The sequence below is a fragment of the Oncorhynchus mykiss genome, chromosome 11 (genome assembly GCF_013265735.2).
Source record: "Oncorhynchus mykiss isolate Arlee chromosome 11, USDA_OmykA_1.1, whole genome shotgun sequence".
NCBI lineage: Eukaryota > Metazoa > Chordata > Actinopteri > Salmoniformes > Salmonidae > Oncorhynchus > Oncorhynchus mykiss.
In genome coordinates, this window is record NC_048575.1 from 26248564 (window position 1) to 26272283 (window position 23720).

At 42.4% G+C, this 23720-nt stretch overlaps 1 protein-coding gene across 4 annotated transcripts in view; it reads left to right on the forward strand.

The window, feature by feature from the left end:
- LOC110535542 (partitioning defective 3 homolog) overlaps positions 1-23720 on the forward strand; it is a 542091-nt gene that overhangs the window by 389719 nt on the left and 128652 nt on the right. For all 4 annotated transcript variants that reach the window (XM_036935238.1, XM_036935240.1, XM_036935237.1 and 1 more), the window contains one exon: positions 21479-21595. In XM_036935238.1, coding sequence (XP_036791133.1) covers positions 21479-21595 — 117 coding nt within the window. The remainder of the gene's footprint in view (positions 1-21478; positions 21596-23720) is intronic.

Genomic DNA, 23720 nt, shown 5'->3' on the forward strand with positions numbered 1-23720 from the left:
GAGAGAAATGGAGGAAGAGATGGAGAGACGATGACATGCAGAGATCTCGCTCTCTCTGGGGGACAAGGTGGCTCAGGATAGGACCTACATTCAGCATGGTACTGTATCGCTGCCTCCTTGGACCGTTGTCATCATTAGGAGTGCTGGCACACTGGGTGCCTGAGCAATGCTGTGCTCCTCATACATAATAACAACCTCCCTCCCTGACTGCCTGCCTGCCTACCTGCCTCCTTCCCTGCTTTCCTACCTCCCTCCCCTGCTTGCCTCTCTGCCTGCCTCTCTGATTCCCTCCCCTCCTTCCATCACTCCATGCTTCCCTCCCTGCCTGCTCACCTCACAATGACTATTTAATGATGATACCCAAACCCCATGAAGCCTGGCTGGATAATGGGGGACCGAAACACGGTAGGAAACTCAACTGGAAGAAGTCTTAATAAAACAGCAGACAAGTGGTGAGGATGGAATCACTTCTCTGTGAAAATGCTCAAATGGAAGATTCATGACTTGTTTAAGCTTAACACAGTTTTCCCCTGTCATCATGGCTTTTCAAGAATGACCATTATTTCTCCACAAGGGAGACATTAGTGGATCGGTTGTTCGATTGGGAAATGTTTTTCATGCGCCTCATCAGCACTCAGAGGACTGTAGCAGGGAACTGAATATGAAGTACACATCTCAAATTCCCTATATCAGTGGTCACCAACAGGTCGATCGCGATCCAAGGCATTCCCTGTCGATTGCCAAACATTTCTATAAAATAATAAAGTCCTGCATTCCTATTTTCCTTTTATTCGTCTCGCACTGTTAACGTAGGTGCACCCGATTCAGCTGCCCTGCGCGCCGGGTAGGCAAAGTGTTCCCATTTTGAACCATTTCATGTTGTCTGAAGGTACAAGCTCTGTTTTCCCCGCGGGCCCAGAGAGCAAATCAACTGGTATATAGTCCTGCCGATGGCCGATTGGATTGGCCGGGTTACCGTGTCTGCTGTGAATTAGGAAACGCAAAAGAAAAGCTTCAGCAAAGTTGATACTGTGAGATTCCAAAACGTTTAAAACCATGACTGGAGAGAGACTGTCAATGAATAGAGCAAAGAGATGCTGTTTTTATGAGTGACTTCATGTTTAAGGTCTTACTCAGCGCTGTCAACACTTTGCATTCAACACTTTTATAAGCCATAAAATGTGCGTTCTTCCTTCGTCCACCCAACGCTACAACAAGCCCTGCAGCTGTAATGAATGAGTAGGAAAGTGTATCGATAGGCTTGCGTTGCTATTATTCTCTGTTCGTTAGGAGCAACAACGTGAATTTATGCATGAGGCAGAAATTTATTTTATTTTATTTTTACTTCACCTTTATTTAACCAGGTAGACAAGTTGAGAACAAGTTCTCATTTACAATTGCGACCTGGCCAAGATAAAGCAAATCAGTTCGACACATACAACGACACAGAGTTACACATGGAGTAAAACAAACATACAGTCAATAATACAGTATAAACAAGTCTATATACGATGTGAGCAAATGAGGTGAGATAAGGGAGGTAAAGGCAAAAAGGCCATGATGGCAAAGTAAATACAATATAGCAAGTAAAACACTGGAATGGTAGATTTGCAATGGGAGAATGTGCAAAGTAGAAATAAAAATAATTGGGTGCAAAGGAGCAAAATAAATAAATAAATAAAATACAGTAGGGAAAGAGGTAGTTGTTTGGGCTAAATTATAGGTGGGCTATGTACAGGTGCAGTAATCTGTGAGCTGCTCTGACAGTTGGTGCTTAAAGCTAGTGAGGGAGATAAGTGTTTCCAGTTTCAGAGATTTTTGTAGTTCGTTCCAGTCATTGGCAGCAGAGAACTGGAAGGAGAGGCGGCCAAAGAAATAATTGGTTTTGGGGGTGACTAGAGAGATATACCTGCTGGAGCGTGTGCTACAGGTGGGAGATGCAATGGTGACCAGCGAGCTGAGATAAGGGGGGACTTTACCTAGCAGGGTCTTGTAGATGACATGGAGCCAGTGGGTTTGGCGACGAGTATGAAGCGAGGGCCAGCCAACGAGAGCGTACAGGTCGCAATGGTGGGTAGTATATGGGGCTTTGGTGACAAAACGGATTGCACTGTGATAGACTGTATCCAATTTGTTGAGTAGGGTATTGGAGGCTATTTTGTAAATGACATCCCCAAAGTCGAGGATTGGTAGGATAGTCAGTTTTACAAGGGTATGTTTGGCAGCATGAGTGAAGGATGCTTTGTTGCGAAATAGGAAGCCAATTCTAGATTTAACTTTGGATTGGAGATGTTTGATATGGGTCTGGAAGGAGAGTTTACAGTCTAACCTAACCAGTATTTGTAGTTGTCCACGTATTCTAAGTCAGAGCCGTCCAGAGTAGTAATGTTGGACAGGCGGGTAGGTACAGGTAGCGATCGGTTGAAGAGCATGCATTTAGTTTTACTTGTATTTAAGAGCAATTGGAGGCCACGGAAGGAGAGTTGTATGGCATTGAAGCTTGCCTGGAGGGTTGTTAACACAGTGTCCAAAGAAGGGCCAAAAGTATACAGAATGGTGTCGTCTGCGTAGAGGTGGATCAGAGACTCACCAGCAGCAAGAGCGACCTCATTGATGTATACAGAGAAGAGAGTCGGTCCAAGAATTGAACCCTGTGGCACCCCCATAGAGACTGCCAGAGGTCCGGACAGCAGACCCTCCGATTTGACACACTGAACTCTATCAGAGAAGTAGTTGGTGAACCAGGCGAGGCAATCATTTGAGAAACCAAGGCTGTCGAGTCTGCCGATGAGGATGTGGTGATTGACAGAGTCGAAAGCCTTGGCCAGATCAATGAATACGGCTGCACAGTAATGTTTCTTATCGATGGCGGTTAAGATATCATTTAGGACCTTGAGCGTGGCTGAGGTGCACCCATGACCAGCTCTGAAACCAGATTGCATAGCAGAGAAGGTATGGTGAGATTCGAAATGGTCGGTAATCTGTTTGTTGACTTGGCTTTCGAAGACCTTAGAAAGGCATGGTAGGATAGATATAGGTCTGTAGCAGTTTGGGTCAAGAGTGTCACCCCCTTTGAAGAGGGGGATGACCGCAGCTGCTTTCCAATCTTTGGGAATCTCAGATCTCAGAAAGAGAGGTTGAACAGGCTAGTAATAGGGGTGGCAACAATTTTGGCAGATAATTTTAGAAAGAAAGGGTCCAGATTGTCTAGCCCGGCTGATTTGTAGGGGTCCAGATTTTGCAGCTCATTCAGAACATCAGCTGAGCAGATTTGGGAGAAGGAGAAATGGGGAAGGCTTGGGCGAGTTGTTGTGGGGGGTGCAGTGCTGTTGACCGGGGTAGGAGTAGCCAGGTGGAAAGCATGGCCAGCCGTAGAAAAATGCTTATTGAAATTCTCAATTATGGTGGATTTATCAGTGGTGACAGTGTTTCCTATCTTCAGTGCAGTGGGCAGCTGGGAGGAGGTGTTCTTATTCTCCATGGACTTTACAGTGTCCCAGAACTTTTTTGAGTTAGTGTTGCAGGAAGCAAATTTCTGCTTGAAAAAGCTAGCCTTGGCTTTTCTAACTGCCTGTGTGTAATGGTTTCTAGCTTCCCTGAACAGCTGCATATCACGGGGGCTGTTCGATGCTAATGCAGAACGCCATAGGATGTTTTTGTGTTGGTTAAGGGCAGTCAGGTCTGGGGAGAACCAAGGGCTATATCTGTTCCTGGTTCTAAATTTCTTGAATGGGGCATGTTTATTTAAGATGGTTAGGAAGGCATTTAAAAAAAATATCCAGGCATCCTCTACTGACGGGATGAGATCAATATCCTTCCAGGATACCCCGGCCAGGTCGATTAGAAAGGCCTGCTCGCTGAAGTGTTTCAGGGAGCGTTTTACAGTGATGAGTGGAGGTCGTTTGACCGCTGACCCATTACGGATGCAGGCAATGAGGCAGTGATCGCTGAGATCTTGGTTGAAAACATCAGAGGTGTATTTAGAGGGCAAGTTGGTTAGGATGATATCTATGAGGGTGCCCCTGTTTAAGGCTTTGGGGAGGTTCCTGGTAGGTTCATTGATAATTTGTGTGAGGTTGAGGGCATCAAGTTTAGATTGTAGGATGGCTGGGGTGTTAAGCATGTTCCAGTTTAGGTCGCCTAGCAGCACAAGCTCTGAAGAAAGATGGGGGGCAATCAGTTCATATATGGTGTCCAGAGCACAGCTGGGGGCAGAGGGTGGTCTATAGCAGGCGGCAACGGTGAGAGACTTGTTTTTAGAGAGGTGGATTTTTAAAAGTAGAAGTTCAAATTGTTTGGGTACAGACCTGGATAGTAGGACAGAACTCTGCAGGCTATCTTTGCAGTAGATTGCAACACCGCCCCCTTTGGCAGTTCTATCTTGTCTGAAAATGTTGTAGTTTGGAATTAAAATGTTTGAATTTTTGGTGGTCTTCCTAAGCCAGGATTCAGACACAGCTAGAACATCCGGGTTGGCAGAGTGTGCTAAAGCAGTGAATCGAACAAACTTAGGGAGGAGGCTTCTAATGTTAACATGCATGAAACCAAGGCTATTACGGTTACAGAAGTCGTCAAAAGAGAGCACCTGGGGAATAGGAGTGGAGCTAGGCACTGCAGGGCCTGGATTCACCTCTACATCGCCAGAGGAACAGAGTAGGAGTAGAATAAGGGTGCGGCTAAAAGCAATAAGAATTGGTCGTTTAGAACGTCTGGAACAGAGAGTAAAAGGAGGTTTCTGGGGCGATAAAATAGCATCAAGGTATAATGTACAGACAAAGGTAAGGTAGGATGTGAATACAGTGGAGGTTAACCTAGGTATTGAGTGATGAAGAGAGAGATATTGTCTCTAGAAACATCATTGAAACCAGGAGATGTCATTGCATGTGTGGGTGGTGGAACTAATAGGTTGGATAAGGTATAATGAGCAGGACTAGAGGCTCTACAGTGAAATAAGCCAATAAACACTAACCAGAACAGCAATGGACAAGGCATATTGACATTAAGGAGAGGCATGCTCAGTCGAGTGATCAAAAGGGTCCAGTGAGTGGAGAGGTTGGTTGGGGGTCACGGCGATTTAGACAGCTAAATCGGTAGCAAGCTAGCATAGGAGCAAGCTAGCATAGAATGGAGGTCTGTTATTAGCCAACTCTTGCGTTCCGTCAGTAGATTAGTGGGTTTCCGTGTGGTAGAGGGGATTAATCCAAATCACACAACAACAACAAAAATAAAAACAATAGATATAGTTATAGAGGCCCAAGAAGAAAAATAAATTAAAATAAAATAAAATAAAAATTGTCCGATTGTCTATTCAGATAGCAGCCGATAAGATAGCCAACGGCTAGCAGGCAACGTTGCGCCGGAGGAGCCAGCCGGACAATTCCCTCGGGTAGACAACGTCGGCAGTCCAACTGTGAAGGCCCGGTGGTGCTCCGCGTAGGCAGCAAAACGGATAGGTGACTGCAGCCCAGGAGTGATTGATGGAACTCTTCAGCTGGCTAGCTCCGGAACAATTGATGTTAGCTCCGGAATCGACGAAAGCCGATAGTCACACGGATAGCAGCTAGCTAGCTGTGAGATCCAGGTATGGATGTCCAGAGCCAGCGGCCGAAATCCGGTATGTTCCGAGCCGCGCTGCGCTGCACCGCGCCGTACAAAACTGGCGATAGATTCTCGAGCCAAAGGACAGCCGATGACCACAAACCGTGGTTAGCTGAGTACTAACGATTAGCCAGTAAATAAGCTAACTAGCTTCTGAACCAGCTTCAGAGTAGCTTCTGGACCAGCTTCTGGCTAGCTCCCGGCTAGCTTCTGGCTAATTTCTGGCCAGCCTCTCGGAGGATTACAGATCTGAGGTAAATAATACTTTTTTATATAAATATAAATTGGTGAAGCGGATTGCAGGAGAGTGTTCTGAAGATGAGTTTTTGGAAAATTAAAAATGTATGTGAAAAAAAAGTTGTAAATATATCTATATATTTATATACACGACAGGACGAGGACAAAAATACGTCTGAACTGCTATGCCATCTTGGGAACCAAATAATGCGGTAAAAATAACGAAATATAATCAATACGAATAATAGGTTGCGACACGAGTTTGGCCATCAGCTGGAAGATGGTGTCCCTTTTTGGTCAGTGTCAGTGGACGAAAAGGACAGCGGAGGGACGTTGAGACTGACCATCAGATGTAGGCACCGTCAGCCCAGTAAAATGAAAAGCAAATGATTGAAATGTGTACTCACTCATCTGTGCTTCACTCGTAACACAACAACGGATCTATTACCCGTGTGACCATAGCCGACCTCATATGTTTTAAACATACACTACCTTTCAAAAGTTTGGGGTCACTTAGAAATGTCCTTGTTTTTGAAAGAAAAGCTCATTTTTCGTCCATTAAAATGACATCAAATTGATCCGAAATGCAGTGTAGACCGTGTAAATGTTGTAAATGACTATTGTAGCTGGAAACGGCAGATTTTTAATGGAATATCTGCATAGGCGTACAGAGGCCCATTATCAGCAACCATCACTCCTGTGTTCCAATGGCATGTTGTGTTAGCTAATACAAGTTTATCATTTTAAAAGGCTAATTGATCATTAGAAAACCCTTTTGCTATTATGTTAGCACAGCTGAACTGTTTTTCTGATTAAAGAAGCAATAAAACTGGCCTTTAGACTAGTTGAGTATCTGGAGCATCAGCATTTATGGGTTCGATTACAGGTTCAAAATGGCCAGAAACAAAGAACTTTCTTCTGAAACTCGTTTGTCTATTCTTGTTCTGAGATATTAAAGCTATTCCATGCGAGAAATTGCCAAGAAACTGAAGATCTCGTACAATGCTGTGTCCTACTCCCTTCACAGAACAGTGCAAACTGTCTCTAACCAGAATAGAAAGAGGAGTGGGAGGCCCCGGTGGACAACTGAGTAAGAGGACAAGTACATTAGAGTGTCTAGTTTGAGAAACAGATGCCTCACAAGTCCTCAAATGGCAGCTTCATTAAATAGTACCCACAAAACACCAGTCTCAACGCCAACAGTGAAGAAGTGACTCCGGGATGCTGGCCTTCTAGGCAGAGTTCCTCTATCCAGTGTCTGTGTCATTTTGCCCATCTTAATATTTTATTTTTATTGGCCAGTCTGAGATATGGCTTTTTCTTTGCAACTCTGCCTAGAAGGCCAGCATCCCAGAGTCGCCTCTTCACAGCCCCCAGGCCCTTTCATGGCTGATCACTCTCCTCAATCACCAGCACTGCTCTGGGGTCCACACTTTCGTTTATTTGTTTTAAACTCTCTCCTGACCAGCTTCAAGGAGAGACTCAGACTCAAGCAGCGATGGATTATGTTAGGGTCTGAGTCAGTCACTGGGAGAGGAGAGAGGGACAGCTGTAGTGTTGTTGTTGTGATTTCTCCATCTGTGGGGGGGTTGAGAGGGGGGCCACCAGGGTTGAGTGTCCCCTGGCCAAAGCCAGGGGACACTCAAGATAGACAGGGATAGTTGGAGACAGAGAGACATGCAGACAGACGGACAGGCCGACAGGCAGGGAGGAGAAGGAGATGGGCATGCAGAGTGAGAGAGAGAGAGAGAGAGATGCCTCTACTGTGTGACATCCACATCAACATTCCAATCATTTCCATCGAATACCCTGTTCGTGGTAAACAGGGGAACACAGTTACAAGTGCACAGAAAATGGCCCCTATTTTCTCAGCTCCTCAGCTATCATTTGACTCTATCATCTCAAATAGCCCACATTTTATGTCCCTGTTGAAGTGTATGTTTTTCTGCTTGAAGGATACAGTAGCTGAACCCCATAGTGTTGTCCTGTCTAGGACTGACTTTTATGCTCAATAGTGAGACATCTGATGAGAAGCATTTTCCCAGAGTGGGCCATGGTGAAATCCCCCACAGAGTGGAGAGCGAGAGAGTCAAGGCCTAATGTCATGAATAAATACATGTCATGCCTCTGTGTTGTATGGGGGACATGCTGCATGGTGCCCATGTCTGCATAAACCATCTCCTTCCCATCGCTCTCTCTCTCTCTCTCTCTCTCTCTCTCTCTCTCTCTCTCTCTCTCTCTCTCTCTCTCTCTCTCTCTCTCTCTCTCTCTCTCTCTCTCTCTCTTTATTTATTTATTTATTTATTTATTTATTTATTTATTTATTTATATATATATATATATACATATATATATATATATTTTTTTTTTTTTAAATTTTTTTAGGTGGAATGACCCATAGGTTGATAACTGAAGAGCACATGCAAAACCTATTTCAGCCTGTGCAGCTAGCCCACTCATTTCGACACCCTCTATCTCTGATTGTTCTGAAATTGTTTCTGTTGCTATAAACATTCCTGCAACATTTGTTGAACTATAATTGAATATCTGAGATATTAACAAATGAACTAACAAAGTATCATCAGAGACATAAACCTAACAACTTCAATGACTCATTTATCACAAATAACTTAAATCACCAAATTCCCTGAGAATGCATTTACATAGGATGAAGAAACAATAATCCATGCCGATGCTCCATACTGCTTGTCAGACATAGATCACTTATACTGTATTCTCGTTGTTGGCGTGAGATTGGTGTGGGGAGTCCGTGGGTAGCTTTTGACTATTTCTCTGGATTCCTCATGTCTTACTCATTGTTAGAAAAATGTTTGGTCCAAATTGGATGTTTGGTACTATATTTATTGAATATTATAAGAAACCTATAAATTAAAATGGCCAATTGGGGTGCAACAATTAGCATAATTTCTCAGATATCCAATTATATTTCAACAAAATAATATTGCAGGATTGCCAATCTTGTCTGTTTCTGACAACAGAAATGATTTCAGAAAAATCTGAGATGGTGGGTGTCATGGCTTGCTGAAATGATATGCAGTACCAGTCAAAAGTTTGGACACACCTAATCATTCAAGGTTTTTTTCTTTATTTGTACTATTTTCTACATCGTGGAATAATAGTGAAGACATCAACACTATGAAATAACACATATGGAATCATGTAGTAGCCAACATTTTTTTTTAAACAAATCACAATATATGTTATATTTGTGATTCATCAAAGTAGCCACCCTTTGCCTTGATGACAGCTTTGCACTATCTTGGCATTCTCTCAACCAGCTTCACCTGGAATGCTTTTCCAACAGTCTTGAAGGAATTCCCACATATGCTGAGCACTTGTTGGCTGCTTTTCCTTCACTCTGCGGTCCAACTCATCCCAAACCATCTCAATTGGGTTGACTGATACTGTATACAAATCAACTCCACTTCCTTGGAAACCATTGGCTGAATCAAATTCAGCCTCCCTACTTCCACCCACAACAGGAAATAAGAGTATGGTTCTGTTCCTTCCTTTCTTCTCAGAGAGTCAGTCTCTAGTGGTGACACTACCACTGGTTTGATATTACCATGAAGCTGGATGCTGCAATGAGGAGGCAGTGTGTGATTCTGAAATGGCACCCTATTCCCTATATAGTGCACAAATTATGTCAAAAGTAGTGCACAAAATAGGGAATAGGGTGTCATTTGAGACTCAGATAATGTGATCCCAAAAGCATAGTAGTATGCTCTTAAAGAGGGGGATAAACATGGAATATACTGACTGACATTAGACTGACGTTAGTGCACTTAATAGGGGATAGGGTGCAATTTGGGACACATCCTAGGCAGGTTATATGGCCGCGATGTGTTTCAACACCTCACAGGTAGTCCCTGGTAACCAGTGGTGGTGACATCATAACAGGCTCCGCTAACGATAACGATGTCCTCATTAACGAGTGTTAACAATCAACAGGTCACACTGGGAAAAGCTGAGAGAGATTTCACTTGCTCTCTCTGTCCCTTTCACTTGGTCTCTCTCTCTCTCCCTCCCTCCCTCTCTCTCGTTAGTTTTTACAAGGCACAGACACATCTCTCTGTGGTTCTGCCTGTGTCTACCCTGAGGTGAAGCAGAATGTGTTCTATGTAATCAGCACGTGAGACTGAGAGAGGAGGGACCTCTGGTCAAAAGTAGTGCAGTTTATAGGGAATATGGTGCCATTTGGAACGTAGCCTTTCTCCTCCTAACAAGATATTATTAAAATTACATGCTGCTATCTGGGAGTCGCCTTAGGTATCCTGTGCTACCCTACTCTACCATGATTGTGCTTTGGCCTGACTGACTCACTGGTTTGCATTGAAACACAGAGGGCGGGCTGGGGAAGGAGTTGTTAACAGACTGAGGGTGTTTTGATACCTGCAATGAGAATCATAATCATGTCTATTCTGATTCACATCCAAGAAAACAAATTGCTGAGTATTATCTAGATTACTTTATAGATTACCATTAAGAAAGCCTTGGGTGGAGTGGAGGGAAGGAGGGTGAGAGGAGAGACAGAGAGGCATAGCCATGTTATTTATTTTCTCCCTGGCTGCGACAGACAAACCGTCTGGCTCGGCTCAGTGCAGGCAGTGACTTGGACGCCTGTATGGGTCCTGACTCTGGCCTGGGGAGATTTGGATTAACGTTCAGGTTGGTGGAGCAGAAACTGTAATGATTATCTCTGACCTTGAGATTATTGAAGTTACTCAAATTGATAAATACAGTTTTGCTTCTTTTTTTTCTCTTTCCATTTGCAGGCAAACTAAGCCAGACCATCATTTTTCTCATCATACCAATGGTGTGTCTTAAATGAGGTTTACATCCGGTGTCTACCATCCATATAACATGTTTTTCTGGCGGGAAGGAAATAGGCAGCCATTTCTACTAATTTCTGTACTATAACTTCCTGTGAGTCCAAACCATTACACAACTCACAGAGGAGATGTCAAAACAAGTGATCTTCCCTCCAATCACCCTGCAGTTTAAAAGACTGTAAATCCTAATGACTTGAATTGAGTTATTATCTATTCTTTCGAGATCAACTCTTTAGGTTTGCTGCCGTCTGCCAGGAAGTCACACTATGAGGTTGGAATAATACTGTGGAATGTTTTTAAAAGGTGAATAAATTCCCTTTTAGTGTAAGAGCTGTTTGAAAAGACCGCCAGAGATTTCAACTTGTTTTGGTGGGGTGGAGTTTTGAACCTGCCTGGTGATAAACCAATAAGTTCCAAACCTCTCTGCCAATAACAGCTCGTTTTCAGTTTCCCCCTCCAAGACAGTCCTAGCAAAAGTCTTGCCTGAGAAATTCCTCTTTTCTAAGAAGCAATTATTTTTTGGTTGTTGATCACTTTAACTGAAAACAATCACATTGAGGAACTTAATTGTTTCCCATAAATGAGTTGATATTGAGATAAATAAAAAAAAAAACGTCTGGATTGCAACTTTAATATGAGCCTCCTGGAGCCTCATGTACTGTCTATGTTATTAGACTGCAAATCGATCGAGATAATATATGGTGCTTCGAGTGGCTGTTGTAAACTATACTGTGTATTCTATTATATGATGCAGTTGCTCAGTGAAAAGCTATTTATGGCTATGAGAAATGTATTGTATATGATGAAAATTGGAATTTGAAGGTCATGAAACCTCCCCATAAGAAGGTGTTGTTTGATTGGAACGTATTAATCATTTTCCTGTGTGTTCAGTCACACATATTGTATAAATCACGTGTTTGGGGGCGTAATAATAACCACTAAATGATCTGGTAATAGTGCAATTACATTTAGTTTGATGTTGAATGATCATGTATTTTATGACAAGCATAGCCACATACTATGGAAATTATTGCAGAGAATAATCTCATTGTTGTGACTGGGGGGGAGGTTATATAAATCTCCTTCAGACATGGCCTTTTTTTCCTATCAGTACATCCTTCAGACTTAACTACACTGTCTGCATCTCCCGTGTGTGTGTGTGTGTGCGTGTGTGTTATTGACTGTCCATGAGTGACTAGTGCTCATTACTCTGTTATAAACTATTCCTCTCCATTCTCCTCTTCATCATCAGGCTTTTGTTTTGATGCCATTAGGTGTTTCTGTATTCATTAGTCATACCTGTCATTGGATAGATACTGGGAGATGGACTATTGCACAATACTTTTGTTCTCTACAGGGTTCGGGGGGGCATATTGATGTGAATGGCATATTAATTGATGTGAATGGCATATTCATGTATCGTCTACCTCGAGGTCTGGGGATGCAGCCTCCATTATTGCAGTGATAGGTGTCATCAACTCATGACTATACTGACTGTGTCACAAATGGCACATATTCCCTATTGAGTGCACTACTTTTGACCATGGCCCACAGGGTCAAAAGTAATGCGTTATGTAGGGAACATGGTGCCATTTTGGACGCTCACACAGTCTGGCGTCCTGTATCACAACTGTTTAAGCAGCAGTGCAGTTAGCATTTCAACGTTGCATTGAGGGTTGTTCTAACATGCATAATGCAACAAACAGTGTATGTTACTACATTCACCATCAATATCAGGAAGTACCGGCTTATGTACCTTGTGGTTTTGAAGCTAAGTGCTCATATTGCCAAAAACAGTCTTACTAACTCCTGTCCTGGCTCATCATTCAAGTGTTCGGCAGTTTAGTACTGAAGAGAAAGATGATATGTCCCAAATGGCAACCTACTCCCGACATAGTGCACTACTTTTGACCAGAGCCTTATCAGCCCTGATCAAAATAAGTGATTACTGTATAGGGAATAGGGTGCCATTTGAGATGTAGGCCAAATACTGTACCTACTCTCTCCGTTTTTATTGGTAGTGATTAATGAATCATCCGTTACCATTGGGTATATTCAACCTCATCAGCTCTCCAGCTACTCTCAGCACCACCCCTCCCTCTGGCCTGTGCCAACCTCACACTGTCTTTGTGCCAGGCCTGCAGTGTGTTTGTGTGTGTGCTTGCGTGTGAATCTCATAGAGATAGAGGACGCAACATTGTATCTGTTTTATTATGCCATCTGTGAGAGCATAGGCAGCGCCATTGAGGCCCTCTCCATTTTGAAGTAGTCCATTTTCTTCTACTACTACTACAAATTTGTAAACAAACTGCCACCTGGAGTGTGTTGTTTGAACAGTTACTGTATAAAGCCACCTGCTGTTTTGGAATATTTGCTCATGAGTATAATTCATTGGCTGACCTCTCCTGATGACCTGGATGGAATTATGTGATCCTTCCTTAACCCATAGGAAGTCCCGGTTCCGCTTTAAATGAAGTGCAGTTTATAAAGGCTTCATAAAGCCTTCATAAACACTACATAAATGTGTTACAAATAATCTATAACCGTATGTCATGCTTTATAAAGGGTTCATAAATGTGGCATAACTAGGTGACATAACCACCCATGTTAAATGCAGTGGTGGAAAAGTGTAGATACCTTAATAGAAAGTTGCTCAAGTAAAAGTGAAAGTCAGCCAGTAAAATACTACTTGAGTAAAAGTTGTTTAGTTTTAAATATACTTAATTATCAAAAGTAAATGTAATTGCTAAAAAGTACTTTTGGTTGTCGGGGAAAATGTATGGAGTAAAAAGTACAATGTATTATTTAGGAATGTAGTGAAGTAAAAGTAAAAGTAGTCAAAATTATTCATAGTAAAGTACAGGTACCCCCAAAAAACGATCTTAAGTAATACTTTAAAGTATTTTTACTTAAGTACTTTACAAATATGGCATAAACCTGTTCTTTATAAAGGGTGACATCCTGCCCTGCCTATCTAAGGTCTTCGAAAGCTAAGTCAACAAACAGATCACTGACCATCTCGAATCCCACCGTACCTTCTCCGCTGTGCAATCCGGTTTCCGAGCTGGTCACGGGTGCACCTCAGCCACGCTCAGGGTACTAACCGATATCATAACCGCCATCGATAAAAGACAGTACTGTGCAGAAGTTGGAGACTTTTATCTCCCTCACCAACTTTAAACATCTGCTATCTGAGCAGCTAACCAATCACTGCAGCTGTACATAGTCCATCGGTATATAGCCCACCCAATTTACCTACCTCATCCCCATACTGTTTTTATTTTATTTACTTTTCTGCTCTTTTGCACACCAGTATCCCTACCTGCACATGTTCATCTGATCATTTATCACTCCAGTGTTAATCTGCTAAATTGTAATTATTCACTCGTATGGCCTATTTATTGCCTATCTCCTCATGCCTTTTGCACACAATGTATATAGATTGTTTTTTTTTCTACTATGTTATTGACTTGTTTATTGTTTACTCCATGTGTAACTCTGTTTTGTCTGTTCACACCGCTATGCTTTATCTTGGCAAGGTCGCAGTTGCAAATGAGAACTTGTTCTCAACTAGCCTACTTGGTTAAATAAAGGTGAAATAAAATTTTAAAAAGCACTGCTTAATAATGGCCTTATAAATCATATTAAATTCAGGCATCACATAGCGTTTATAACCCTGTCATGAATCTTGGTAGATCATTGCAACACCAGTATATTTTGTTCGATTCCCGGGACCACCAATACCAAAAAATGTATTCACTCATGACTGTAAGTCGCTTTGGATAAAAGTGTTTGTTAAATGTTATATATTATATTTCACCTAAAACATTTCTAGGAAGGTCTAACATCTTTCCCTCTTGGGTATGGTGCATAGTCAATATTGGACCTGCCCTCAACTTCCTCCAAAATGCTGTGCTGCAGGATGGCACACACTCTAAAGTGTAAAAGGCAAAACACTTTGGTAGGGCCTTTTTAAAATCGGTTTGTACTTTTTGCCTACTTCTGTTTTCTTCTCCCATTTTCTGTTTTCTTGGTTTTGTTGTTCCAGGTTTCAGATTTACATTTTGTTTTATTTAAAGAGGAAAACAACCAAATTGGATTTTCCGTTTTCACAACAATGCTTGAACCACATCAGAGGATGACTTTTGAGGCCTGGGGCAAAATCTAAGAAACTTTGATTGTTTAGTTTTGCTGATTCAATTCAGTGAGCGTGCCCTGCACTGTTGTTTGGTTAGCAAAGGTTCTGTAGTGCAGTATACAAGGCACTGTATGTGATGTGATTCGGCCACCATTGGAAATGGGGGAAGTAAAAGGCCAGCAACGCTCCGTATTATTCAGAGCCCCATGAAATGACATCATAGTGTATATACATTCTACAGACCCTAATGAGTATTCCTTACAATACCTGTACTTCTGAACCCAGAATAGTTCTTGCTCGAAGCAAATATGTATTCCATATACAGTGATTCACATTGTGGCCATTTATTTTACCCACATTTAATGCAAATGCCACTTAAATATGAACAAATATAAATCATTGTTAATGTTTAGACAATCATTGTTCATATATCATGAATGGTTAGTGACACTTTTCTACTATTACATGATTCTGAAATTCCGTGACCCGGAAATGCTTTTTTAGTGTTGCTGACGAGACGCTGATCATGTGATGAGTTCGCAAATCAAATGCCCCGGGTGTGCTACCACTGGACAGCGAATAACAAGTAAGTGAACCTTTATCTATTACAATTGGAACGCGTTTCTAGTAGTTAAGTGTTGAGTTAGATGACGTACTGTAGCTACCTCAATCTTTATTTCAAGTCATTTCGGTGACTTCACAGCAATTGCCCGCTATCTGATATTTTCCCAGCTAGCAGGCTCAAATAAAGACATATCCCTCAAGATACAGCCATGACGCACAGTCACATATAATAATATGAATTGAATGGAGTTAACAATCTTTCCATTTAAAGTTTCCGGCGCAGCACAGAAATGCCCTTAACAGACCTGTTAACTTTCTTTGTTGTTACTTTTAAGGGTAGGAACCAACATGCAGTACATCCAGCAGGAAGAGCGGCAAGAACCATTCGTCCACCAGCTCAGGGACAAGCTACACGATTCACAGCCCCGTGTAATATTTAATGTAATTGCATTGCTGAACTTTTTGAAACTTAACGTATTTGTATTGTTTCAAAAATGATCAAATAAAATGAAATGTATGGTTTAAACATGTCTTTAATGATGATTTGCTTTAGCTGTTTATTTGTTTGACTGATAATTACCTAAGTGTTAATACATGTGTGTTTACATCCTTACGTGTTTATGTATGTGTTCTGAATGACCAAAGGTGTCTGACTTTATAGTAAGTACAGCGTCATGCGATATAGAGTCTTTATAGATGTGTTATGACTGGTGTCTCACTTCAAACTAAGTATTATGGCCTAAATTCAATAAATAGGTTATTAACGCTGATTTGATGAAGGTTCTCTCATGATCCACAAGTAACTGTAGGGTGTGAGAGCTATTTAAATGGGTTGATGGACCTGCAAATGTGTGTGTGTGTGTGTGTGTGTGTGTGTGTGTGTGTGTGTGTGTGTGTGAGTGTGCGTGTGTGTGTGCGTGCGTGTGTGTGTGTGTGTGTCAGAACCAAGATGATTTGGAGTAGTCCAACCTGAGACTAAGAGGAATACTGAGACTAATTATTCCTTTTCTGTTCCCATGTTGGAGACCAGGGCTCGATTCCAACCTGTTACAATGGTGCCAACATGTTGTGGCTCATCTTTCAGCAAGGGGAAGTGGGTGAATGTGTCAAAGACTTAACACATTCAAGTGTATTTGGAGGCTCGGGAATGGCTTTTTTGTTGTTGTGTGAATGTTTGTGTACTGAGGAACATGTAACTTGGTTCCAGAAGAAAGACACTTTACATTTCTTTTAAGTCGGGGGCTTTCATCAAGGTAAGTGTTTCTTGGTGTAATGTCCTCCCCAGACTATTGCACACACAGCACATATAAGCCTGGGATATCAACCATTTAAAGTTGGACTTAGTGGGAGTGACCATAGAATTCTAAGGGAGTGACCTTACTGAGTATAATATTTGTCATCGTCACTACTTAACACAGTCAAAAAGTCCTACTTTGCTAAAACCTGCCCATTTATCTTCTTAAAAGATTTGTGCGGAAGTGTCTGAGATTAGGTGTAATGTGACTAACATGACATCACTTTAGAGCGTATGCCGTCCTTCAGCACAACATGTCACCCTTTAAAAAGCACATGTTTATATCATTCGACATAGTGGGTTATGGCACATTTGACATGATTGATGGTGATTGTCACACAGGTATGCCACATGTATGAACCCTTAAGCATGGCATACGGTTAAAGATGCTTCGTAACACGTTCGTGTCGTGCTTATGAAGGCATTATGGAGGCTTTATGAATGTAATTTAAAGCGGAACCAAAGTCCAATCCAGTTGACTACTTAAAAATGGTGCAAGTCCCTGTTGGTGCTGCCCATGCTAAAACAGGCTTTTGGGCTCTAGAGACGTGTGTGTGTGTGTGTGTGTGTGTGTGTGTGTGTGTGTGTGTGTGTGTGTGTGTGTGTGTGTGTGTGTGTGTGTGTGTGTGTGTGTGTGTGTGTGTGTGTGTGTGTGTGTGTGTGTGTGCGTGCGCGCGCGCGTGTGTGCGCGCGTGTGTGTGCGTGCGTGCGTGCGTTCTACCAAAAGGCTGCTGATGAGATGACTCATCATAATTCTAACTGTCTAATGATCGTTAGACTGTAGTTTGTCATTAGATCATTTATTTATTGGATTCTTCCTTTTCTAAAACAAGGCAATTGCCTACGCAGACACTTAAAGGTCCTGAAGGATACTAAACATCAATATGATCTTAAGTTGTTTATTTCTGAAGAAATGTTATGTATCAGGGATTGCTATTTGCTAATGAAAAATATTGACTTAAAAAATATTGTGCGTCCTAGCGGCAAGTGGCAAGGATGTCCACTCCAGTTTGTTTAGTTAATCCCGTGTTTCGCTCTGCTCCCGCTGGCTCACGTCACGGCTGTTACACCAGCGAGCTGAGCAAAGCTGTATCAATCTTTCCGTTAACCAGTAACCACGGCGATAGCCTTCTAATAGCTCTTGTAATATGGCGGCTCTCTCCGCCCCTGCTTTGATGTCTGTCTGTGCTCAGGCCCTCCCTTTCTCCCTCTCTCTCTCCCTTTCTTTCTCCCTCTCTCACTCTCTCTGTCCACCGGCTATGAGAAATAACCTTTCATATTAGGTCTCTCTCCCTCTCATACCCAGCGGTTTGATATGAGTTTAATCCCCACCATGATTCACTCTATCTTTCACTGTGACAAATCCTCTACTTTATTGATGTTGATTTTCCCCAAGAAGTTGAGAAAGTTTTACTCCCTCTTGGCTCTAATTTGTCAATACTTCATATGTTTGGTTTATCAGCCTTTTTAAGCTCCCCCCCCCCCCCCCCCCCCCCTCCATTCTCCTGGTTCATCTATATTACTTTAAAAGTTCAAAAGAAGGGAATTGAGGGAAAAGAGGAGAAGAAGAAAGGTGCATGTTTCTCAGTGTGGGAATTAGTTAATGAAAGTCCTTGAAGTGAGGAGAGGGAGCGAGGGAGGAGGCTGTCACCTGCCCTGTTGATAGATAGCCCTCCTTATTAATAGTATTCCCTTCGCAGGGTTTTATGCCTCTACTTGAGCCATTTGTTGATTAATTAATCAGGTAATGCAGGCTATCTCTAGGACAAAACACAACAGTAGTTCTCCTTGGATCGTATGCAATCTCAGGTGTAAAGAATCTCTCCCACGAGACCAGGGTATGCGTTCCCTATCTAGTGCCCTTGTTTTGACCAGGGCCCAAAGTAGGGCACTATATAGGGAATAGGGTGCCATTTGGGACGAAGCTTAGAACCGCACTCCGTTCAAAAGATTACAGTCCCAGCAGTAAGCGCCACAACAAGCCAAAGGAAGCCATTCCATTTGCAGAGTGGGCTTGTTTAAATGTAAAGGAGAACATTAAACAACAGAGGGGAAATTGGTCTCCCATTTCATGAATATATTTCATTTAGTAGCCCTACGTCAACTCTGTCTGATGTTATTCTTTCATTGTTAGGAAAACATTTTGAAACTGTCAAACTGCTTTGGCAAGAAGCCCGAATAAACAAAGTGAATAGACTCAAAGCACAACAACATGGACCAAGAGGTCTGTCTGTCCAACCTAATACCTCATACACGCTGCGCAAGAATACCGCACTTTCAGTCTGGAAATGGAATGGGATTTTTCTGCAATCAATGGAGCTTTTCATAATAATTGTTAATGTGTTAATGCGTGAATTGAGCCATCAAATGGAATGCGGTTATTGAATCCCCTCGTACATGAAGTCCACAGGAGGTTGGTGGAACCTTAATTGGGAAGGACGGGCTTGTGGTAATGGCTGGAGCGGAATAAGTGGAATGGTATCAAATGCATCAAACACGTGGTTTGCACATGCTGCATACTGTATATCAATCTATATATACATCATATATCATTTTATATATATATATATATATATATATATATATATATATATATATATGTATATAATTATTTCGAGTCCTTATATATATATATGTATACATTTATATAGGAATTATATACACTGCTCAAAAAAATAAAGGGTAAAATAACACATTTGACCATACTTATTTTCCACCATAATTTGCAAATAAATTCATTAAAATTCCTACAATGTGTTTTTCTGGATTTTTTTTCTCATTTTCTCTCATAGTTGAAGTGTACCTATGATGAAAATTACAGGCCTCTCTCATCTTTTTAAGTGGGAGAACTTGCACAATTGGTGGCTGACTAAATACTTTTTTTGCCCCACTGTATGTCAATCTAGAAGAGGATTATCTATCTTGGATGTCATTTTAATGGAGTTGATGAAGAGAGAGAGCCTGCTAGAGAGTGCTCGCGGGTGCACTGATTTTAAGCAAAGGTATTCAAGTGAAAGACTGGAGCTGCAATTTAAAAAAAAAATGTAATCTTTACAATGAAAAAACAAGGTGACCCCCGAAAGCCGGATGGAGATGGGTAAATTAGAAGCACATTCAGTCTTTATATTACTGTAGCCTAGACTATGCTGCAGCAAATGTAGGCCTACCTGTCACAAGAAAAATGTTACCATGATGAGATATTCTAGGTCTACATCCATACTGACATGGGCTGTATGTCCCAAACCCTAAGCGTTGATTCATCATGCAGAGGATGTAGAGAAGACAGATTTTAGACATCACATATCATTTAACAGTTCCATTTCACACCATATAAGTAATTTAGTTTAATTTACTGGTCTCTCACAGTTATTTATCCTGGGAAAAGGGAGTGGTTTTGGACGGTAAATCGCAGTAAATCTCGGTAACCGGGTTCCTGCCATTCAACACTAATCAGCATCCATCCTGGACATCCTCCATGCCTCACAGGGGCAAACTCTCATGAGGATTATTCTCTATCAGGTCATGTACTGTACAGGTCATATACCCATTTGAGACATGTATGTGACCTGTAAAAAATACAAGGCAATGTTTGTATGACCCCCTTTCAAAAAGCCCCTTATTTACTACTTTCTTGGAGGTATACCCCTTTTTATACATATCAGTGGGTAACTGGCAAATTAGTAGGGGTGTGGGGGTGTTGTTTAACCATGGAGACTGTTTGCATTTCAAATTAGGGAGGTGTTAAACAATGGAATTGTTTATGTATTTACCAGCGAGAAAGCAGTGAACCATTCACACACACCTGATACCTGTATTTTGGTTGCAGAAATCATGACTAGGTCTTCAGCTGGCTTTTATTTGTCCATGTATTTTTAACCTCTAACCCTTTTCAGATATACCAAAAAGCTGTTATAAAAAAAGCAGGAATGGCAAAATAGTGGGATTTTGCTGTGTGTATGAAATGGATAATAGAGTAGCTCTGGTATGATGGTGGTAACCCCATCCATGCTCTTCTGATCCCCTCTCCTATCTATCCTCCATCATTTTCTCACACCCCTCAGACAGGCAGAGTTTCCAGTCATTTGCACATAGCTGCACATAGAGGGCTGAGCTGGGGGATTTACGATCGTCAGGCGCAGTTATTCTCACCCCTCGATAAACCTGTCGTGGATTTACCGCTGCCTCCATGTCACCCGCGTCATTAAAATGTAAAAGTTTGCCGCCGCGCCGCCGAGAAAGTTGCAAATTATGCCAGAGAGCGGCTTCTATGGCTCTGCTAACTGAAATTCACCCAGCAGCTCAGAGCAGTGTGTGCACCTCAGTCAGACTGAATCACAAGCTGTCACACCTCCCATCACACTCCGTAAACCTTACGAGAGAGGTTTCAGAAGGAAGTCTATATCCATTTGATAGAGTACTACCTTCTCGCTGTATTAAAACCGACTTGCTTTTAACTTGTTAACATTTCTGGACAATAAAGTTGGATGATTTAGCAGTGCGGGGAAACCACATATTGACATTTGATTTGATTCAATATGGCACCATCTGTCGTGAATGTTTTTATCTTGAAGTTAGTTATTTCTTCAAGCCAAAGAGCATAGTAGAGTTCTCACATATAAAGACTCTTACATTTTCACAGTTGCCCAAAGCCCAACAGTATCTGACACATTTCAGGACATTTCCACCAATCCTCTCTGCGAGAGATAGGGGATTCAAGAAAGGCCCAGCTTGCGACCTAGACTAGAACAAAGCCTGGGCATCAATTAAATACCTTCCCCCTTATTGTGTCTCCAGGTTTGGGAAGCACCGCAATGGAGACAAGATGGAGCGTAAGGGGTCGAGTAAATCTAAGATGGAGGACACACAGGCGTCTGAGGAGGAGATGCTACGGATGAAACTGGAGCAGGAGAGGTGAGTGTGTGTTTGTGCCTGTATTTACAGGGCTCTCCCGGCTTGGTAATAGCCTCACAATTAAGTCTGTGAGGAGAATGCACAGCGCTGCTACGGGAAAATGTGCAAACTGCCCAATTAACTAAATGGGGCGGTGTGGAAAGAGGAAAGTTCTGGGAAAGCATTCCGATTTGTAAACGTCCAGGCCTTTTATAACAGTACATTAAATTGATCATTTCTAAAGATTTTTTTGCTTTGTGCCATTGAATGGACCTGACCTGCTAATGGTCCTGGTTTGCTCCTTCTGCTTTGACTGATTGAATGGCCGGTCTCATTAGAATTGTCAAATCAATGTTGTAGGGCATTTCTCTTTTCTTTTTGGCAGTAAAAAGGTTGTTAATCGTTCAAGAATTTGGCGTTTGGTTTCGTCATCCTGGAATCTATTAGTCCCTCGATGTTTTAGGGGACGTTGAGGCCTCTGTAAGGTTACATACTAAATTGCACCCTATTCCCTATATAGTGCACTACTTTTGACCACATGGCACCCTATTCCCTATATATAGTGCACTACTTTTGACCCGAGCCATATGGGGCCTGGTCAGAAGTAATGCACTATAAAGGGAATAGGGTGCCATTTGGGACACAGGCGATGTGAACGGACATATTCTTTTTTTGTTTTCTCCGCCTCATTCCTTCCTTGCAGACAAGCTCTATTAAATTCACTTGACTGAAGGAGACAATATCAGTGGCTGTGTGAATGGAGCGAGGGGCTTGCTGCCTCTTATTGTTCTCTGCAAGCCAAAATGAACGACAAATGAACTCGGTTATCAAACTACTGTTGGTAATGAAGGTAATTGAAAACAAACAATGGAGTTGATATTTCTCTCAGTGGAAAGAGAGGGAGGGAGTGAGGATAGCTGCCTGTCGGATACGCACACACACACACACACAATGGTCTTCCTATTCAATGGGACATCTGGAGACAGTCTTCATAGAGGCTAGACTGTGACATGCAGGGAATGTCTTGTCTTGTGCTCTGGGAGCCCTGGCTGTCCCTCTGGCTGCTGGCCCAACACATTGCCAGCACGCCCCAGAGACCCACAGCCTTCCTATCCAGAGCCTTCCAAAGCCTCTGTCCCTTTGAGGCTCTCCCAAACGCCTGCCATGCAAAGCCGGAATAAAACAGCGCAGACACAGACTGGGGCTAAGCCTAAAACATGCCCTCACCCTTCCCCTCCTTTCCTTACTCCCCTCACTCCCCAGTCACTATTTGTCTGGATCTTGACTTGTATACGTTTCTCATTCTCCCATTTAGTCTGTTTCCTCTCCGTTCTGCATGTCTAAGCCCTAGTGTCAGAGCACTGGAGCGCTGGAGCACTATACAACAGGGCCACTTTCCTTTCCCCTTCTCGCCATCCCAAAATGCCATCACTTAACCAGAATGGAAATTCTAAATTGACTCTCAGATAATGGAAAAGGAATCTGGGAATCCTTTGGGAAATCGTCTGTGGTATTAATACAGTATCCTGACGTCTCGGAGAGGAGGGAGCTGGCTCAGCCTGATATTCAAAGCATGGCAGTTCAGGGGGGCGACAGCTCTAAAAATCAATTACCTCTGTATTTTGGGTTGTGTTACGCCACTCAGAGGTGCACATTTTGATAGAGGCGGTGTGCTGACACTGAGAGTGGGTCTTGCTCAAGGCAAATGCACTGATTGATTATATAGGGCCCATTGAGACGGGGTTATTTTAGACATAGTGGTTATGATATTATGGATCGAGGGGAGGGGGGGCCTATATTTCTAAAACTAGCGCACGTACAGTCAGCCCATCGGGGGAAGTGTCAGGGATGTCGGGATGGCCCGTTGCCAAACACACCGCACAGGTGACACCGACTATATAATTGAAGCAGACATTTTGACCGGAGCATTTAGTGTTTCTAAAAATATATATTTTACCTCTATTTAACTAGTTAAGTCAGTTAAGAACAAATTGTTCTTTACAATGAGGGCCTAGGAACAGTGGGTTAACTGCCTTGTTCAGGGGGAGAACGACAGATTTTGACCTTGTCAGCTCGGGGATTTGATCCAGCAACCTTTTCTGTTACTGGCCCAGCGCTCTAACCACTAGGCTACCTGCCTCGCCTA